The sequence below is a fragment of the Odocoileus virginianus genome, chromosome X (genome assembly GCF_023699985.2).
Source record: "Odocoileus virginianus isolate 20LAN1187 ecotype Illinois chromosome X, Ovbor_1.2, whole genome shotgun sequence".
Classification (NCBI taxonomy): domain Eukaryota; kingdom Metazoa; phylum Chordata; class Mammalia; order Artiodactyla; family Cervidae; genus Odocoileus; species Odocoileus virginianus.
This window is the reverse complement of record NC_069708.1, coordinates 32,249,747-32,267,920: the sequence shown is the minus strand read 5'-3', so window position 1 is coordinate 32,267,920 and position 18,174 is coordinate 32,249,747. Positions and strand designations below refer to the sequence as shown.

Sequence of the window (18,174 nt, the reverse complement as noted above, 5' to 3'; positions counted from 1 at the left end):
TTGTTGGGAGATCTTTAATCACATTTTCAATTTTAGGCCTTGTGATTGATCTACTTATAATATCTATTTCTTCCTGGCTCGTTCTTTGGAGATTGTCACTTCCTAAGAATTTATCCCTTTCTTCCAGGTTGTCCATTTTATTGGCATATAGTTGCTTGTAGTAGTCTCTTGTGATCTACTGTATTTTTGTGGCATTTTATGTTGTAACTTATCCTTTTTCATTTCTAATTTTATTGATTTGAGCCTTATCCTTTTTTACTTGTTGAGGCTGGATAATGGCTTATCAATTTTGTTTATCTTTTCAAAGAACCAGCTTTTAGTTTCATTGATCTTTTCTATTGTGTACTTCATTTCTATTTCTGCTTTGATCCTTATGATTTCTTTTCTTCTATTAACTTTGAGTTTGTTTGTTCTTCTTTCTTTTTTTTTAGGTGTAAGATTGAGTTGTTTATGAGATATTTTCCTTGTTTTCTATGGAAGGTTGTATTGCTATAAACTTTCCTCTTATAAGTGCTTTTGCTGCATCCCATAGGTTTTGGAACACCATTGTTTTCATTTTCATCTTCTGTATTTTTTATCACCTGTTTGATTTCTTCAGTGTTCCATTCATTGTTTTTTTTTTGTTTGTTTGTTTGTTTTTTTTTCCCCATTTATTTTTATTAGTTGGAGGCTAATTACTTTACATCATTGCAGTGGTTTTTGTCATACATTGAATTAGCCATGGATTTACATGTATTCCCCATCCCAGTCCCCCCTCCCACCTCCCTCTCCACCCCATCCCTCTGGGTCCTCCCAGTGCACCAGGCCTGATCACTTGTCTCATGCATCCAACCTGGGCTGGTGATCTGTTTCACCCTAGATATACATGTTTCGTGTTTAGCTTCTAAGTGTTTTTTACAGTTCTTTCCTTGTAGTTTATTTCTAATCTCATAGCATTATTGTCAGAAAAGATCCGTGATATGATTTCAATTTTCTTGCATTTTCCAAGGCTCACCTTGTGGCCCAGCATGTCAATCCTGGAGAATGTTCCAAGCCCACTTGGGAAGACTGTGTATTCTGTTGTTTTCAGAAGGAATGCTCTATAAATATCAGTTAAGTGTGTCTGGTCTAATGTGTCATTTAAAGCCTGTTTTTTATTGATCTTCTGTCTGGATGATATGTCCATTGCCAAAAGTTGTGTATTAAAGTCCCCCAGTAGTATTGTGTCACTGTATATTTCTCCTTTCATGGATGTTAATATTTGCCTTATATATTGGAATGATGCTTTGTTGAGTTCATACATATTTACGATTGTTATATCTTCCTCTTGGATCAATCCCCTTAATCTTTATAAAGTGTCCTTCCATCTCTCTTGTGATAGCCTTTATCTTAAAGTTTATTTTGTCTGATATGAGTATTGCTACTTCAGTGTTCTTTTGATATCCATTTGATTGCAATACCTTATTTCATCTCCTCACTTTCAGTCTGTATGTGCCCCTAGATCTGAAGTGGATCTACATTAGACAGGATATATATGAGTCTTATTTTTTTTTATTCATTCAGCCAGTCTATGTCTTTTGGTTGGAGCATTTAATCCATTCACATTTAAGGAAATTGTTTATATATATGTTCCTATTGCCATTTTCTTAATTCTTTTGGATTTCTTTTTGTAGGTCTTTTTTCTTCCCTTCCTCTTTTGTTCTCTTGTGATTTGAAGACTAACTTTAGTGTAGTGTTTGCATTCCTTTTTCTTTTTTGTTTGTGTATCAATTGTAGATTTTTGGTTTATGATTACCATGAGAATTTTATATAGCAGTCTATATATAAACAAAACTATTTTAAGTTACTGGTGTTTTCATTTCAAATGCAATTCTTTTTTCCTGCATTTGTATTCTCCTCTTTTCATGGTTGCTGGTTTTGATATCATATTTGATATATTTGTTATATTTGTTTGTTATATTCTTGTTTCTAATAATGGCCTTTTCTTTGTTGCTTAGAGAAATTCCTTTAGCATTTGTCGAAAAGCCGGTCTAGTGATTAGCTTTTGTTTGTCCATAACACTTTTATTTCTCCATTACTTCTGAAGGAGAGCCTTGCTGGGTGAAGCATTCCTGGTTATAGGTTCTTTCCTGGTTATAGTGTTTGTCCATAACACTTTTATTTCTCCATTACTTCTGAAGGAGAGCCTTGCTGGGTGAAGCATTCCTGGTTATAGGTTTTTATCCTGTTAAAGTCATCACTTTAAATATATCGTGCACTGCCTCCTGATAAGAAATGAGCTGATAACCTTATGGTAGTTCCCTTATATGTTATTTATTTCTTTTCCCTTGTTCTTTCAAATACTTTTTCTTTGTCTTTAATTTTTATCAATTCAATCACTATGTGTCTCGTAGTTTTCCTCCTTGGGTTTATCCTGCCTGGGACTTTCTGCATTTCCTAGACTTAGGTGATTGTTTTCTTTCCCATGTTAGGGAAGTTTTCAACTATTATCTCTTTCACTATTTTCACAGGTCTTTTCTCTATATATTCTCCTCTGGGACATCTATAATGTAAATGTTGGTGCATTTGACATTGTACCAGAGATCTTTCATTCTTTCCTCAAATCTTTTCCTTCTTTTTTCTTTATTATATTCCATGGCAGTGATTTCCACTAGTCTGTCTTCCAATTCACTTCTCTATTCTTATGCTTCAGCTATTCTGCTACTGATTCCTTCTAGTATATTTTTTCATTTCAGTTATTATATTGCTCATTTCTGTTTGTTTGTTCTTTAGCGCTTCTGGAAAAGTGAAAGTGTTAGTTGCTCGCTCGTGTCTGACTCTCTGTGACCCCAGGACTGTAGCCTGCCAGGCTCCTATGTCCATTGAATTCCCCAGGCAAGAATACTGGAGTAGGTAGCCAGCCATTCCCTTCTCCAGGGTATGTTCCAGATCCAGAGATTGAACCTGGGTATCCCACATTTGCAGGCTGATTCTTTACTGTCTGAGCCACCAGGGAAGCCTTTAGTTCTTGCAAGTCTTTGTTAAACATTTCTTGTATCTTCTCAGTCTGTGCCTCCATTATTTTTTTTGAGAACTTGGATCATCTTCACTATCATTACTCTGAATTCCTTTTCCAGTAAATTGCCTATCTTCACTTCATTTAGTTTTTCTTCTGAGGTTTATTCTTGCTCTTCTCTCTAGGACATACTCCTCTGCCATCTCGTCTAACTTTCTGTGATAGCAGTTTCTTTCCTGCAAGATGCAGGGTTACATTTCTTATTGCTTCTTCTATCTGTCCTCTGCTGGATGAGGCTGGTAAGAGGCTTGTGTAGGCTTCCTGTGGGAGGAACTGGTTTCTGCCCAGTGATGAGTGCAGCCGGGTCTTGTCCTTCTGTTGAGCAGAGCTGTGCTCAGGAAGACTTTAAGTGACCTGTCTGCTGATGGGTGGGGCTGTGTTCCTCTTCTATTGGTTGTTTAGCCTGAAACATCCCAGCATTAAAGCCTACTAGCTATTGGGTAGGGCTAGTTCTTGTGGGAGAATGGAGGCCTCCAGGAGGGCTCATGCCAATGAGTGCTCACCAGAGCTGCTGCTGCCGGTGTCATTTTCCCTGCAGTAAGCCACTCCCTACCTCCAAAGAAGACCCTCCGGGACTAGCAGGTAGGTCTTTCCCAGTCTCTTATGAGGTCACTGCTTTTTTCCCTGAGTCTTGGTGCACGCTGGACCTTGTGGGTGCCCTCCAAGAATGGAGTTTCTGTTTCTCCAGTCCTGTGGAATTCCTGCAATCAAACCCTGCTGGCCTTCAAAATCAGAATCTCTGGGGGCTCTTCCTCCTATTGCCAGGCCCCAAGTCTGCAAAGCCTGACATGGAGATCAAGACTTTCACTCTTATGGGAGAACTTTTGTGGTATCAATATTTTCCTGTTTATGAGTCACCCACCTAGAAGGTGTGGGATTTTATTTTATCATGGTCACACCTCTCCTACTGTCTTATTGTGACTTCTTTGTCTTGGATATAGGAAATCATTTTGTTGATGGTTGTTCAGCAGTTAGTTGTCGTTTTGGTGTCTTTGTGAGAAAGGGTGAGCTTCCGTCCTATTCTGCCATCTTGCTGGCAAGTCCTAACTTCCTATGTTTTGGAAAACAAAATAGACTCATACATTTCCACCTATCTCCTTAGTCCTTATAGAAAGCATATCTATCCCCTAATGCAGACTATTTTGATTCCTTGGATCCTTAACAACCCGAATAAGTGAGCTCTTCTTCACAATTAAAATGATTTGCAATTTGTTTACTCCAACAAAATGCTATCAGTAATGTGAAGTCCCCAAATTTAAATTAACACAGAAGCTCTTCTTTGTATATCTTCAAAAATATTCTCACACTCTTCCGGGAAACAAATTCCAGAGTTAAGTTCATCTCCTAAGATGATTTTTGTTCCAAATGCCATAAAGTAAACAAACTCTCACTTCTCACCTGGCTGATCAAAGTTGGCCCTGCCATCTCCTTTGATTAGAATTGTTAGAAATATTAAGTATACCTGAATATCCCCCCAAGATATTACTTATAAAAGTGTTTGTGATTTGTTCAGATTGGATAAATAACAAAGTCAAAATAAATGTTTCATTTTTCAAAAGATTATCCAAGTGGCGTACAGCTGGAGGTGGGCCCAACAGGGAAAAGGTTGAGTGGAATACTTGTAAATGATGACTGAACAACCTAAAAAGAAGCTAAACTTTAAAAAGTTGTTGACCTATTTTGGTGACTCACTATAACATACAAAATTGATATGCCTGTCAAGATCAGAATTTTAAACTTGCATATCAAGGTAACCTTGTCCTTGAACTAATTTTCTGAAGAGTCACTGTTTCAATAATTAAGCTGTCATTTTAGTTCTACAGCATATCTTAGCTTGAGATAACTGCATATCCAAAAATATGCCACAGATTGTTTCAAGGCTCTCTTTCTAAGAGCCCTAAGCTCTCCTTAGTACTTACTGGTGGTTTTATTCTTTCTCCAGATTCTTTCTTTGACTTCTGCCATTATTACCTTTCTCTGTGAAACAGAAGTTTCACTGGATAGGAGGCTAGTGCTTGATTGTGGATGGAATTGCCTGGAATTTAGGGTGGGGTCTTGACTATAGTTATTTACAGACTCGAGAAATCAAACAACAAGGTCTAAAATTTCTAGTTTAATACAGATCACCAACAGGCACATGAAAATATACTCAACATCATTAATTATTACAGAAATGAAAATCAAAACTACAAGGAAGTATCACCTTACACCAGTCAGAATGGCCATTGTCAAAAAATCTACAAACAATAAATGCTGGAGAAGATGTAGAGAAAAGGAACACTCCTACACTGTTGATGGGAATTTAAATTGATACAGCCACTATGGAGAACAGTATGAAGGTTCCTTAAAAAACTAAATATAGAGTTATCAAATGTATGACCCAGAAATCCCAATCCTCAACATACTTCCAGAAAAAAACACTAATTTGAAAAACATATATGCACCCCAATGTCATAGCAGCACTATTTACAATAACCAAGAATCACAGAAGCAGCCTAAATGTCCATCAACAGATGATAGATAAAGAAAATCTGGAGTATGCATGTACACACACACACAGCCACATAATGGAATATTACTCAGTCATAAAAATATTGAAATAATGCCATTTTCAGCAACATGGATGGACATAGAGATTGTCATACTAAGTGAAGTCAGACAGAGAAAGACAAATATCATGTTATCACTTATATGTGGAATCTTTAAAAAATTATACAAGTGAACTTATTTACAAAACAGAAATAGACTCACAGAAGAAAACAAACTTATGGTTATCAAAGGGGAAAGGAGGGGAGGGATAAATTAAGAATTTGGGATTAACAGATATCCACTACTATATACAAATAGATAAACAATAAGGACCTACTGTATAGCACAGGGAATTATATTCTCTATAATAACTATAATGGAAAAGAATCTGAAAATATATATTCTACTCATATATAGACATATGTATATATGTATATATACAGCAATCACTGTGCTATACACCTGAAATTAACATAGCATTGTAAATCAACTGTATTTCAATTTAAAAAATGACTGATCTGGCAGTGGTGTGTAAGATGATGTTGAAAAGAAAGAGCCTGAAAAGAGGCATGAAAGACATCTCCAGGAATTACAAACAGTTCAGCATGGTTCAAATACAAGGTACATGTGAAAGGTAGGAGATTATTATAAGTCATCTACATCTGAGGTAATGAGAGTCAGGATAGAAGAAGCAGCTGTAGGAAAGAAAAGGAATTGAGTGGAAAAAGACCAAGACTTGATGTCAGATTGTATAAATGTTAGCTGGAACTGGAGCAAAATTGCAAAGAGTCAGATTCTTTCTCTCTTCACCCCCAGCTTCCCACATCTGTGCTGTTTTCCCTATATTTAATTTTAACTTCAGTGTCATCAGATCAGATTTCTATTACCTTCCTCTCTTTTTCTCTTTCCCCATGAGTTTTAGCAAAACCCTCCCAGACCCCTACCATCTAACTGAGATGACACGGTCTGATAAATTTGTCATTTAACAGAAATCAAAGCCTCTTAAAAATTCTGAAGAGTAGATTCTGGTCCTCAGCTAAGACACAGACAGATGAATTGTTGGTCCTGGAACTCTAAAGCCATATGATCAAGCTGGATGAGCATCTCATATGAGATGATTTTTTTAAAAAAGAGACCAACAAAGAAGACAAACAGTTTCTCCCTTGCACATTATGAAGAATGGTGACCATACTGCCAGAATCAGATATGTTGTTATTTGTTGTAAAACAAAAGGGGTAAGACCAAGGGGGAAAAAAGATCTTTGAGCCCTAGAAAGCCCAATCACTTTACATTGCAAAATTAGCACTTAGTTTAGAAACCACTGTCAAAGTTAAAACTGCTGTGCTACCTTTAGAGGACCTGAAGAAACCTGTATCCTGAGCACAGCTGATACATTCAAAGAGGAATGAAGTGATACTTTCTCTCAGATGTTTACCTGAGAGAAACTCAGGGAACACCTAGAAGTCTTAAATCAAGTTCACACACAACTTCTGTCTGGTTCCTCTTTATTGAAGCTGTAAATCTCTTTTCTTTCATCTTCTCTTATTTTTCTAAGATGAAAAATAAAGAATACTTGGTTTTTGCCCTTTGAGTCTAGTGGGACTGCCCAGTAGGAAGAACAGTGAAATTTAAATTGAATAACCACAGAGATGAGTATGACATGAAACAATCAGTGAAAATTATCAAGGAAAGTACAAACAAAATAATGTAGGACTTTGAAGGAAAGAAATATTAAAATGGATCAGGAATGGCTTTTTGTTTGAATATAAGCAAAAAAGAGGCATAGTTACTATCTTCATTTAACAGAAGAGACTACCCTGAGGACTACCTGAGAATGCTATGGATCACTAGCTCTACTTGGGGCACACTTAGAAGGCAAAACGGTGCATAAGTCATCCTCATTCGTAGGCAGTTTTATTGCAGCAACAATAAAGGCTATGGTATATGAATTGGGACCTTATATTCTCAGATTATCTCTGGGAACTCCTACTTACTTGTTCACTGAAGCTTGACCAGGTTACAGATCAATGGAGGCTAAGGGCTGATGCAAGGAGAGTAGATAGATGATGATGATAATGAAGATAGATAGACAGATAGATAGATAGATAGATAGACATGGACTAGATGAGCCAAATAAAAATTTGAGTACCTCCTGAAATAAATAATTGAACCCAAAAGTTATATATCCACACATTTACTTTATTGCCTCATCTTCCCTCAACCAATCACCCAGACAAGAATGGTAGAATCCAATTTTGGCAGAAGCTGACGTCAGAGACAAGAGTTCTCAATTAAACAAAAAAGAAAAGAGGGGCAAAGAGTAAGACTATTGAATGCCTGCTATATGCAAACTCAGAATTTCTAAAGAAAATTTCTAAAGGAACCATAGAAAACCCTTCAAAATCCCAAACTTGGAGAAACATTACATTGTTGCCCAGGCAATGTGACTTTTACTCACTTGTGCATGTACAGAGAGAAGGCTAAACTGTAGTTGTACAGCTACCATAAACTTGGACAATTATTACATTAGCCTGGTAAAACTATACTTCTCATAGATGGGTCTTAGAAATTCAAAAACTTTCTCTTTCCACACTAGGGAGAAATATAAGCTTTGTCTAAACACAAAACTGGCAGAGCCAAAGTTAATTTTCACCTAGAGAAAATGACTGGAATCATATAATTCTTGGGTTAGAAAGGTTATTTTTATTAAATATTCAAGCAGTATATCTTTACTGATTACAGAGCCCCAGGATAAGCTAAATCCCCAAAGAAGTTTTAATGCCTGAGTAACAAAATATAAAAGCCAACTCTGTTTGAATAATTCCCCACCTGTAATGCTCACTTCCTCCAGACTGCTAGTAGATGCTTACTTATGTCAACTCCTTGCCTGGGGATGAAAGGAAAATCCTGAGAGAGAAGAAATTAGAGAATATTTGAAAACTGATTATCTGAATATGTCATGGACTCAAACATCAATATCATAGCTGTGGGTTCAGATTCCTACTTTTTAAACTGTCTGTTTCATGTTTTTGCATTTTCTTTATTTTCATTTTGATTTTCCTTTTTTTCAGTAGAGTTCCTTTGGAAAATTCCAACCTATTTTAAGCTTGCTAAGGTCCATCTAGTCAAAGCTATGGTTTTTCCAGTAGTCACGTATGAATGTGAGAGTTGGACTATAAAGAAAACTGAGAGCCAAAGAATTGATGCTTTTGAACTGTGGTGTTGGCAAGGACTCGTGAGAGTCCCTTGGACTGCAAGGAGATCCAGTCAGTGAATTCTAAAGGAAATCAGTCCTGACTATTCATTGGAAGGACTGATGCTGCAGCCAATACTTTAGCCACGTGATGGGAAGAACTGACTCAATGGAAAAGACCCAGATGACAGGAAAGATTGAAGGCGGGAGGAGAAGAAGATGACAGAGAATGAGATAGTTGGATGGTATCACTGATGTGATGGACATGAGTTTGAGTAGGCTCCGGGAGTTGGTGATGGACAGGGAGGCCTGGCATGCTGCAGTCCATGGGGTCCCAGAGAGTCGGACATGACTGAGCAACTGAATTGAACTGAAGAATAAATTGGAGAAACATGTTTATTCTATTGACACTTAGACCACAAATAAAAGAAAAATGGCCAGCCTCTGGGGTCCTTGCATATAGAGATGAAAGTTGCCATAGGGCAACACAAATTTAGGAAACAAGTATTCAGGCTGCTACTGTTTTAAGAAAGCCCTTCTTTGTTCATTTCTTGGAGATTTTTTATACTTTCTTAGATTTTCTGATAGTTTAGTTGAAGATACATACACTCATGAAAAGTTAACTATATAAACTATAAAACAGTTGATATCCAAAGGTATATAATATATGCCAAATTGATAATAAATTCCATAACTATTATTATGAATTTTTATGGAAAAGAGCCCAAAGTCTTCTAAATCATCACTCCTCCCAGGAAAATTGTCCCTAAGCCATCACAGCCAGATATACTTGATATTTTTCAAGTCTTAATTCCTCTTCCTAGCAAACTAGATACTTGGATATGAAGTTCCAAGTTATTTCCCCTTTGAACTTCATAACAAGCTATTTAGAAGAGAAAATAGGGAAAATATCATGGTTTCACAGAACAAAATTTTTAAATACTGTGTTCATCTCTAGATACAGAAGCTATTAATAGAGCAGCAGACATGTGTAATCAGCTCTGGTCTTTGTTTTAAATTTTCCCCTGAGGATGTAAAAATGAATGGAGTGGAAACAAGGATACATGGAATCCAATAACTAGCTCTAAATTTGTCAGTAAAGCTATGATGTCCCATCACACACCCTAGATCTGTGCTTAAGGCTGCTAAGCTCCCATGACCCTCTGGACTGCTTCTAAAGTCATTAACTTCCTTTTCAACCTTATGATTTCAGCTTAGGCTTCATCTGATATTATATCATAAGAAGCGCTGACCACTAACCAAGAACATTCGTGAAGGGTACTGCGGTGCCAGAATTAGGTATGCCTCTATTTTCTAAATAAATCTTGATTGTCAACTCACTAGTTATCTTAACAAAGTAACTTCCTTCATCATCTGCACTAAATATTAATTTCATTTATGTTTATTGCCTGTATATGTTTGCATATGTGCTCAGTCATGTCTGACTCTTTGCAACCCCATGAACTGTAACCTATCAGGCTCCTCTGTCCATGGATTTTCCAGGCAAGAATACTGGAGTGGGTTACCATTTCCTCCTCCAGGAGATCATCCCAACCCAGGGATCAAACCTGCATCTCTGGTATTGGCAGGCAGATTCTTTACCACTGAGCCACTTGGGAGGTCCCTATTGTTTGTATATATGAATCAACTAATAGCCCATTCGTTTTGTGCTAAGATAGTTCTTGCCATACTTCTTCATGCTTCTGAGCTATCACTCCTCTCCCCCACCATTCTATGAGCTGCTCAAAGGCAGAGATGTATCCTTAAGCATCTCTGTTTCCATATAGTGTGAATATCATTAAGAAATCACAGTAAATTCTATAAAAATGAATCAAATGCTGTTTAAGATAAGTAAAACCATCATCTGCAAAATGAATAGCTTTAACTAAATGATCTCTAACCTTCTAGGATTTATTACTTGTTTGAAAGTTTTAAAATTTTCTTTTTTTGACCTAATATAGGTCAATGGCTTGATTTAGTTATAAATAAGCAATCAAATCTAAATATCAAATGTACCAGGAAAGTTTTTTTTAGTAACAACCAATAAATTTATTAATGATACTAGAGGTACCTATTTCTTTTTTTAATTAGTTTATCCATTTTACTTGACATCTTTCATTCTAACACCTGAGAATTTCAAAATTATTTATAATATTTAACAGACAAGTAAAACAAACAAATGATTCATCTCTGTCATGATATAAGTGTGATTTTTTTTTCCATTTCTTTTTATTAGTTGGAGGCTAATTACTTTACATCATTGCAGTGGTTTTTGTCATACATTGAAATGAATTAGCCATGGATTTACATGTATTCCCCATCCCGGTCCCCCCTCCCATCTCCCTCTCCACCCGATCCCTCTGGGTCTTCCCAGTGCACCAGGCCCGAGCACTTGTCTCATGCACCCAACCTGGGCTGGTGATCTGTTTCACCCTAGATAATATACATGTTTCGATGCTGTTCTCTTGAAACATCCCACCCTCGCCTTCTCCCAGAGTCATTATAGTTAACCTTATGATTTAGTGCCTTTCTTAATACTTTAGGAAGCAACTTAACAGATTCACTTTAGGTTCTGAGGTTGGGAAATTTTTAAATAATATTGGAGTGAAAAGACAACTTTCAGTGGTTTAGAATGATAAACAATACTTTCAAAAGATAAACTTGCTCTGTCATTCATTTACTCATTCATTCTATTAATATTTATGATCATCTATGAGCAAAGTACATATGTACTGGCCCTGTATGAGCCCTTTATATATCAATCGGAAAGTCTATGAGGGAAGATAATAAACACATACACATCACTGATCTGAAAGACATATTTAAAATTCCCTAGAAGGGGAAAGATAGAAATTACCTTAGAAGGAGGCTAAGGGAAGGCTTTGTCAAGAAGGTGTCAAGAAGAGCTGAAAGATGGGTAGCTTTTGCACACACATAGATGGAGAAAAGGTCATTTCAGGAAGAAGAAATACCACGAAAAAAGACAGACAGGTGGGAAAACATATAGCTTATGACCCTGATATAGTAAAGTAGTTGTTTATTGAAATATAGGATATACAAAAAGGGAGAAGTGAGAGAGAAGCTAGGAAAATTCAGTTGCAACCAGACTCTGTGTGTGTGTGTGTGTGTGTGTGTGTGTGTGTGCGCGCGCGCGCGCGTGCACTAAGTCACTTCAGTCGTATCTGACTCTGCGACCCTATGGACTGTAGCCCGCCAGGCTCCTCTGTCTATCAGATTCTCCAGGCAAGAATACTGGAGTGGGTTGCTGTGCCCTCCTCCAGGGGCTCTTCCAAGAGCCTTAAATATCAGGCCAAGAAGTCTGGATTTTATTTTGAAGACACTGAAGGACCATTGAAGATTTTTAGAGAAGTAATATGAGATAACTGGAAGCTATAATGTATAGAGAATTATTTTGGAAAGAGTTTGTAACAGGATATAGTGAGTGTTGGTGGTGGTAGAAAGGACAGATGGTAATTATTTGATACCTTTCAAATGTGGTTATTTTTTTTAAAAGGCTATATCAAAAATCTCAACAGCACCATCTAGTGCCTCACAGGCTAACACTGTCTGATTTGGAGAAAACCCAATACAGGGCTAGCTAGAATAAGTTTACAGAGATTCTCTTTCTTCCACAATTGCACCTGAATTCAGGAAAGCGATGGTGGAAGAGGCAGGTTAAGTGGAAAGCAAACTGAGAAATAATGCATAGGTTGACAATAATGAACTAATTTTTCTCTGTGACCTTAGTTATATACCCTCAGAATGATTCACCTTCAAATTTTTTACTGTATATCAACAGTTCTTGGTGGAAAATAATGACTTTTTTTTTGGCCACACTGCAAAGCTTGTGGGATCTCAGTTCTCCAACCAGGGATTGAACCCAGGCCACCATAGTGAAAGCCTGGAATACTAACCACTAGGCCACCAGGGAACTCCCAACAATGACATTTTTAATGAAAGGAAAAAAATAGATGGGCAAATGAATAAATGACATACCCTCACAGCAAATATAATTGTTAGCAGTAGTAAACCTGGAAAGTTATATCCCACCTACAACCACAACCATAGCTTCCTGTATCTGTATCCTTGACACAGAGACTAATTCAGTCTCTTCCACTACCAGCAATTCTTGCATGCTGAAGCAATCTTCCCACCTTACAAATCCTAACCCCTCTCTTACCAGGGAGAAAGAGCTGTGTAACAGGCCAACAAATCATATTTCAACCAAAGATTATCTACCATATTATAAATCGATCAGTTGTTCCCATCTCCTTAAAGAATAAAAGAGAAGAATATGGAGGAACATAGGAAATCACTACTTCTGCACTATCTCATCCCTATATCTTTCTGATCAGAGCTTATTTATTGCTGTGATAAAGCTGAACTAGGCCAGACCAAGCAACACTCTCTTGCTATAATAGAAATGACCATGTGCTGTTGAACAGTAAGACTTTGAAAGTGAGTCTGGGAAGAGAATAAGGATGAACATGTACAATTTCCTCACCCAGAAAGTATATTCCAATTAGTTATGCTGCAGTTCTCCTCAGAACCTTAACTTAGGTGTGGATTTTAGAAATGTATTTCACCTTATTTCCTCATTAAAAAAACTAGATAGCTTCTAAAGTTTCCCCAGCCTTGGTGTTCTGTTGTTCTAAATAGAGTCCACCATGTTCTAGATTAAGATTCTCCACCATGGAGTGAGTTCCATTGATAACAAATTTAATTATTTTCCTTAGGTACAAGCATCACCCAGCAGCTGTTACTTAGGAAGACTTCTTTGTGGGGGAACTAAGCATTTTCATCCAGATTTTATCCTCAGAAAGAATCTAGATCTCTTCCAACAGAGAAAGAGATGATAGATAGAAGATAGATAGATACTCATACTTATGAAACTACTATCTTTAAAACTTTTCTCTAAAAAACAAACCCATTTAAAAGGAAGATTTAAGAGAAATGCAAATCAAAACCACAATGAGGTACCATCACACACCAGTCAGGATGGCTGCTATCCAAAAGTCTACAAGCAATAAATGCTGGAGAGGGTGTGGAGAAAAGGGAACCCTCTTACACTGCTGGTGGGAATGCAAACTAATACAGCCACTATGGAGGACAGTGTGGAGATTTCTTTAAAAAACTGGAAATAGAACTGCCATATGACCCAGCAATCCCACTTCTGGGCATACACACCGAGGAAACCAGATCTGAAAGAGAGACATGCACTCCAATGTTCATCGCAGCACTGTTTATAATAGCCAGGACATGGAAGCAACCTAGATGCCCATCAGCAGACGAATGGATAAGAAAGCTGTGGTACATATACACCAGGGAATATTACTCAGCCATTAAAAAGAATTCATTTGAATCAGTTCTAATGAGATGGATGAAACTGGAGCCTATTATACAGAGTGAAGTAAGCCAGAAAGATAAAGACCATTACAGTATACTAACACATATATATGGAATTTAGAAATATGGTTATGATAACCCTATATGCAAAACAGAAAAAGAGACTCAGATATATAGAACAGACTTGTGGACTCTGTGGGAGAAGGCGAGGGTGGGATGTTTCAAGAGAACAACATCGAAACATGTATATTATCTAGGGTGAAACAGATCACCAGCCCAGGTTGGATGCATGAGACAAGTGCTCGGGCCTGGTGCACTGGGAAGACCCAGAGGGATCGGGTGGAGAGGGAGGTGGGAGGGGGGACCAGGATGGGGAATACATGTAAATCCATGGCTAATTCATTTCAATGTATGACAAAAATCACTGCAATGTTATAAAGTAATTAGCCTCCAACTAATAAAAATAAATGAAAAAAAAATAAAATAAAATACAAGCAAGATTTATAGGATAGTGCTGGAGTAATATGGCTTAAAATAAGGCATAGCTAGTTCTTAAAGATTAAAAAGCCCATCAGGCAAACATGGATAGGAAATAGGGGAAAGGAACTTTCTGGGTGCCTATAGGATCCAAACCCTTCTCCTGGGGGGAAAGTCCAGAAGAACATCTCTTCACTTATCCACCACTCTTGCTTCCTGCTGTTTTAAATATATATATACATAACACTATAAAATGAAATGTTAGTATGTCCTATAATTTATGGAAGAGCAAAAATTGACAAGATTTTTTATATACATTGTAGGCACCAAGAAGACTCTCCTAGAGAAACATGGATGGAGTTGGAAATCTGACAGTATCTTCTTCCAGTAGTAATGCATGCAATGACACTATTGATGATTTCCGAAATCAAGTGTATTCCACCTTGTACTCTATGATCTCCGTTGTGGGCTTCTTTGGCAATGGCTTTGTGCTCTATATCCTCATAAAAACATATCATGAGAAGTCAGCCTACCAAGTATACATGATTAATTTAGCAGTAGCTGATCTACTGTGTGTGTGCACACTACCTCTCCGTGTGGTCTATTATGTTCACAAAGGCATTTGGCTCTTTGGTGACTTTTTGTGTCGCCTCAGCACCTATGCCTTGTATGTCAACCTCTATTGTAGCATCTTCTTTATGACAGCCATGAGCTTTTTCCGGTGCATTGCAATTGTCTTCCCAGTCCAAAATATTAATTTGGTTACACAGAAAAAAGCCAGGCTTGTGTGTATTGGTATTTGGATTTTTGTGATTTTGACTAGTTCTCCATTTTTAATGTCCAAATCTTACAAAGATGAGAAAAATAATACCAAGTGCTTTGAGCCTCCACAGGACAATCAAGCTAAATATTATGTCTTGGTCTTGCATTACGTGTCATTATTTTTTGGATTTATCATTCCTTTCATTATTATAATTGTCTGTTACACAATGATCATTTTGACCTTACTAAAAAATTCAATGAAGAAAAATCTATCAAGTCGTAAAAAAGCTATAGGAATGATCATAGTTGTGACAGCTGCCTTTTTGATCAGCTTCATGCCATATCATATTCAACGTACCATTCACCTTCATTTTTTACACAATGAAACAAAACCCTGTGATTCTGTACTTAGAATGCAAAAGTCAGTGGTCATAACCTTGTCTCTGGCTGCATCAAATTGTTGCTTTGACCCTCTACTATATTTCTTTTCAGGGGGGAACTTTAGGAGAAAGCTGTCTACATTTAGAAAGCATTCTTTGTCCAGCATGACTTATGTACCCAAGAAGAAGACCTCCTTGCCAGAAAAAGGAGAAGAAGTATATAAAGAATAGTTTAAGCCCATTTTTGGTGGATTCCCAAATCACTATTTTCTCAAATCATTCACAGCAAAAATAAGAGCTTCCATCAATAATTTACCCTTATTTGACTTAATGACCTAGAAATCTATCTCATTTATGAATTCACATTATTAGAGGTCCTAAAGATATTTTTAGTGTTAAAATTCAGTTCAGGTCTATGAACTAAATTATAAATGATTTTCTGATCTTTCACCTAAAGATGGACAAAATTTGTATCTTGGCACTGTAAAACATAGGTCTGAGATTAAAGTTTTCCCTCTCAAATAAAACCTTTACAAAGGGTAAGAACTAGCTTTTTAAGATATAAATTTAGCTAATAGTGATCCTAACATATTTCTTTGCATGCATGCCAACAGATGAGAACTGGAGTGAGCCAGGAGCTACATAAAATGTACTATCATCCTCTTTCTTTGTAGCACTGATTGGCTAGGAAATCACAGCCATTTCTTTCCCTCGAGAAAATGATCACGTGTTAAAACAGCCTAGTCTTCAGCCAAATGGCCCTAAAGTCTCCATTCAATGTACAATCTGGAAACTGAGGAAGGTAAACCTGATCAAAAGCTAGTTTGTCTCCAATTTTCTTCTGATTCTGCCTTAGGCTCCCAAAAGAGAATAGTGGGGTTTTTGTTGCTCATTGAGATTCTTTTAGGGAACTCTCTCCCTAAACAAGATGCAATCCTTCCTTAATAAAGCAGATGACTGGCACTACCATCTAATAACAGAAATCATTTAAAATTTATCTAAAGAAGAGGAAAGGGAATTTACTTTTCTACACACTTATTACTGGAACCACAATGAACTGCAATGATTCTCTGAATAAAAATTTGAATGTTGATATTGCAAATTTTAAGAAGTACTTACATTTATGCATATTGTGTAAACTATATGTAAGAAATTTTGCTGTATGCATTTATGAGTGGAAGTCAGTTATAACCTTTGTTATATTTTATGCTTTTTACTTTTATTAGCATGTTGACAGGAATACCAAAGATATACTGCAGTGGTTTTTTATGTTATAGTGGAATCTCTTCTTAAAATAGCAACAGTTTGATTATGGCTGAAATATAATATTCATGAGAAAGTTTTTGTTGAAGTGTAGTCTGTTCCTTAATTCTGTGTTTCAAAAAGTGCTTTATCTCAGAGGAAATGATAATATTGAAAAAAAGAAAAGCTAGGATATAAGTTCTATCTGAATCTGCCACATGCATGTAATTTCTATTTCACTTCTAATGTTGCAATCCCTTCAAAAACCTGAAAGATAGAAGATTTCTGCATGCATAAGTCTCTTCAGTCATGTCTAACTCTTTACAACCCTATGGACTATAGCCTGCCAGGCTCCTCTGTCCATGGGATTCTCCAGGCAAGAATACTGGAGTGGGTTGCAATGCCCTCCTCCAGGGAATCTTCCCGACCCATGAATTGAACCTGCATTTCATATGTTTCCTGCATTGGCAGGCAGGTTCTTTACCGCTAGCACCACCTGGGAAGCCCATAGGATCTCAAAGGTATAGTAATAACTGGTGCCCATTTATTTTTAACATACCTGAGGTTTGTAGAAGTAAAAGTACCTGCACTTTTACCCTATTTTTTTCTTGCTTGACAAAGATCAAATGTAATATGTGTCATAAAATCAGTCCTTATTTTTATTTACTAAGCTTTCTGCTATTCAATAAGTATACTGTTAGAACAACACTACATTGAAAGCCAGAAGACCTGGATGCTAATCTGCTCTCTTATACTTACTAGCAGTGAAACTTGAAGCAAGTAACATAAACTCTGATTCTCAGCTTCCTCACTTGTAGAGGGGGAATATAATACTTGTCCTGCCTTTCTTACAAGGCACATTTGAAACTCAAATGTAATCATAGTATACATACATATTTTAACACACATATGTTAAAATTTTACCTTAAAACATACAGTGTGGTGCAATTTATCACACTAAATATAAAGTATTTAGAGATAGTTTTGTTACTTAAACATACTGAATCATATTTACTATTGGGTTGGCCAAAAAGTTCATTCAGGTTTCCTGCAACCGTGTATGCAGAATCCGAATGAACTTTTTGGCCAACTCAATACAGAGATTCTCAATTCCGAAAGAATTAGAACAAAATATGGCCATAGTTAAAATGTATTTCACATAAAATAATCTTGTTTATTTTTTCCTACCTCCAGGTTTTTGCCTGTGTTCT

The 18,174-nt window shown here is 36.8% G+C and overlaps 1 protein-coding gene across 1 annotated transcript in view; it reads left to right on the top strand.

Moving 5' to 3' along the window:
• CYSLTR1 (cysteinyl leukotriene receptor 1) overlaps nt 1–17,063 on the top strand; it is a 60,787-nt gene extending 43,724 nt beyond the window's left edge. The window contains exons 2-3 of the mRNA XM_020910884.2: nt 9,970–10,055; nt 14,903–17,063. Of these exons, the coding sequence (XP_020766543.2) occupies nt 14,930–15,952 (1,023 nt within the window). The 5' untranslated portion in view covers nt 9,970–10,055; nt 14,903–14,929 and the 3' untranslated portion in view covers nt 15,953–17,063. The remainder of the gene's footprint in view (nt 1–9,969; nt 10,056–14,902) is intronic.
• The last annotated feature ends 1,111 nt before the right edge of the window (nt 17,064–18,174 follow it).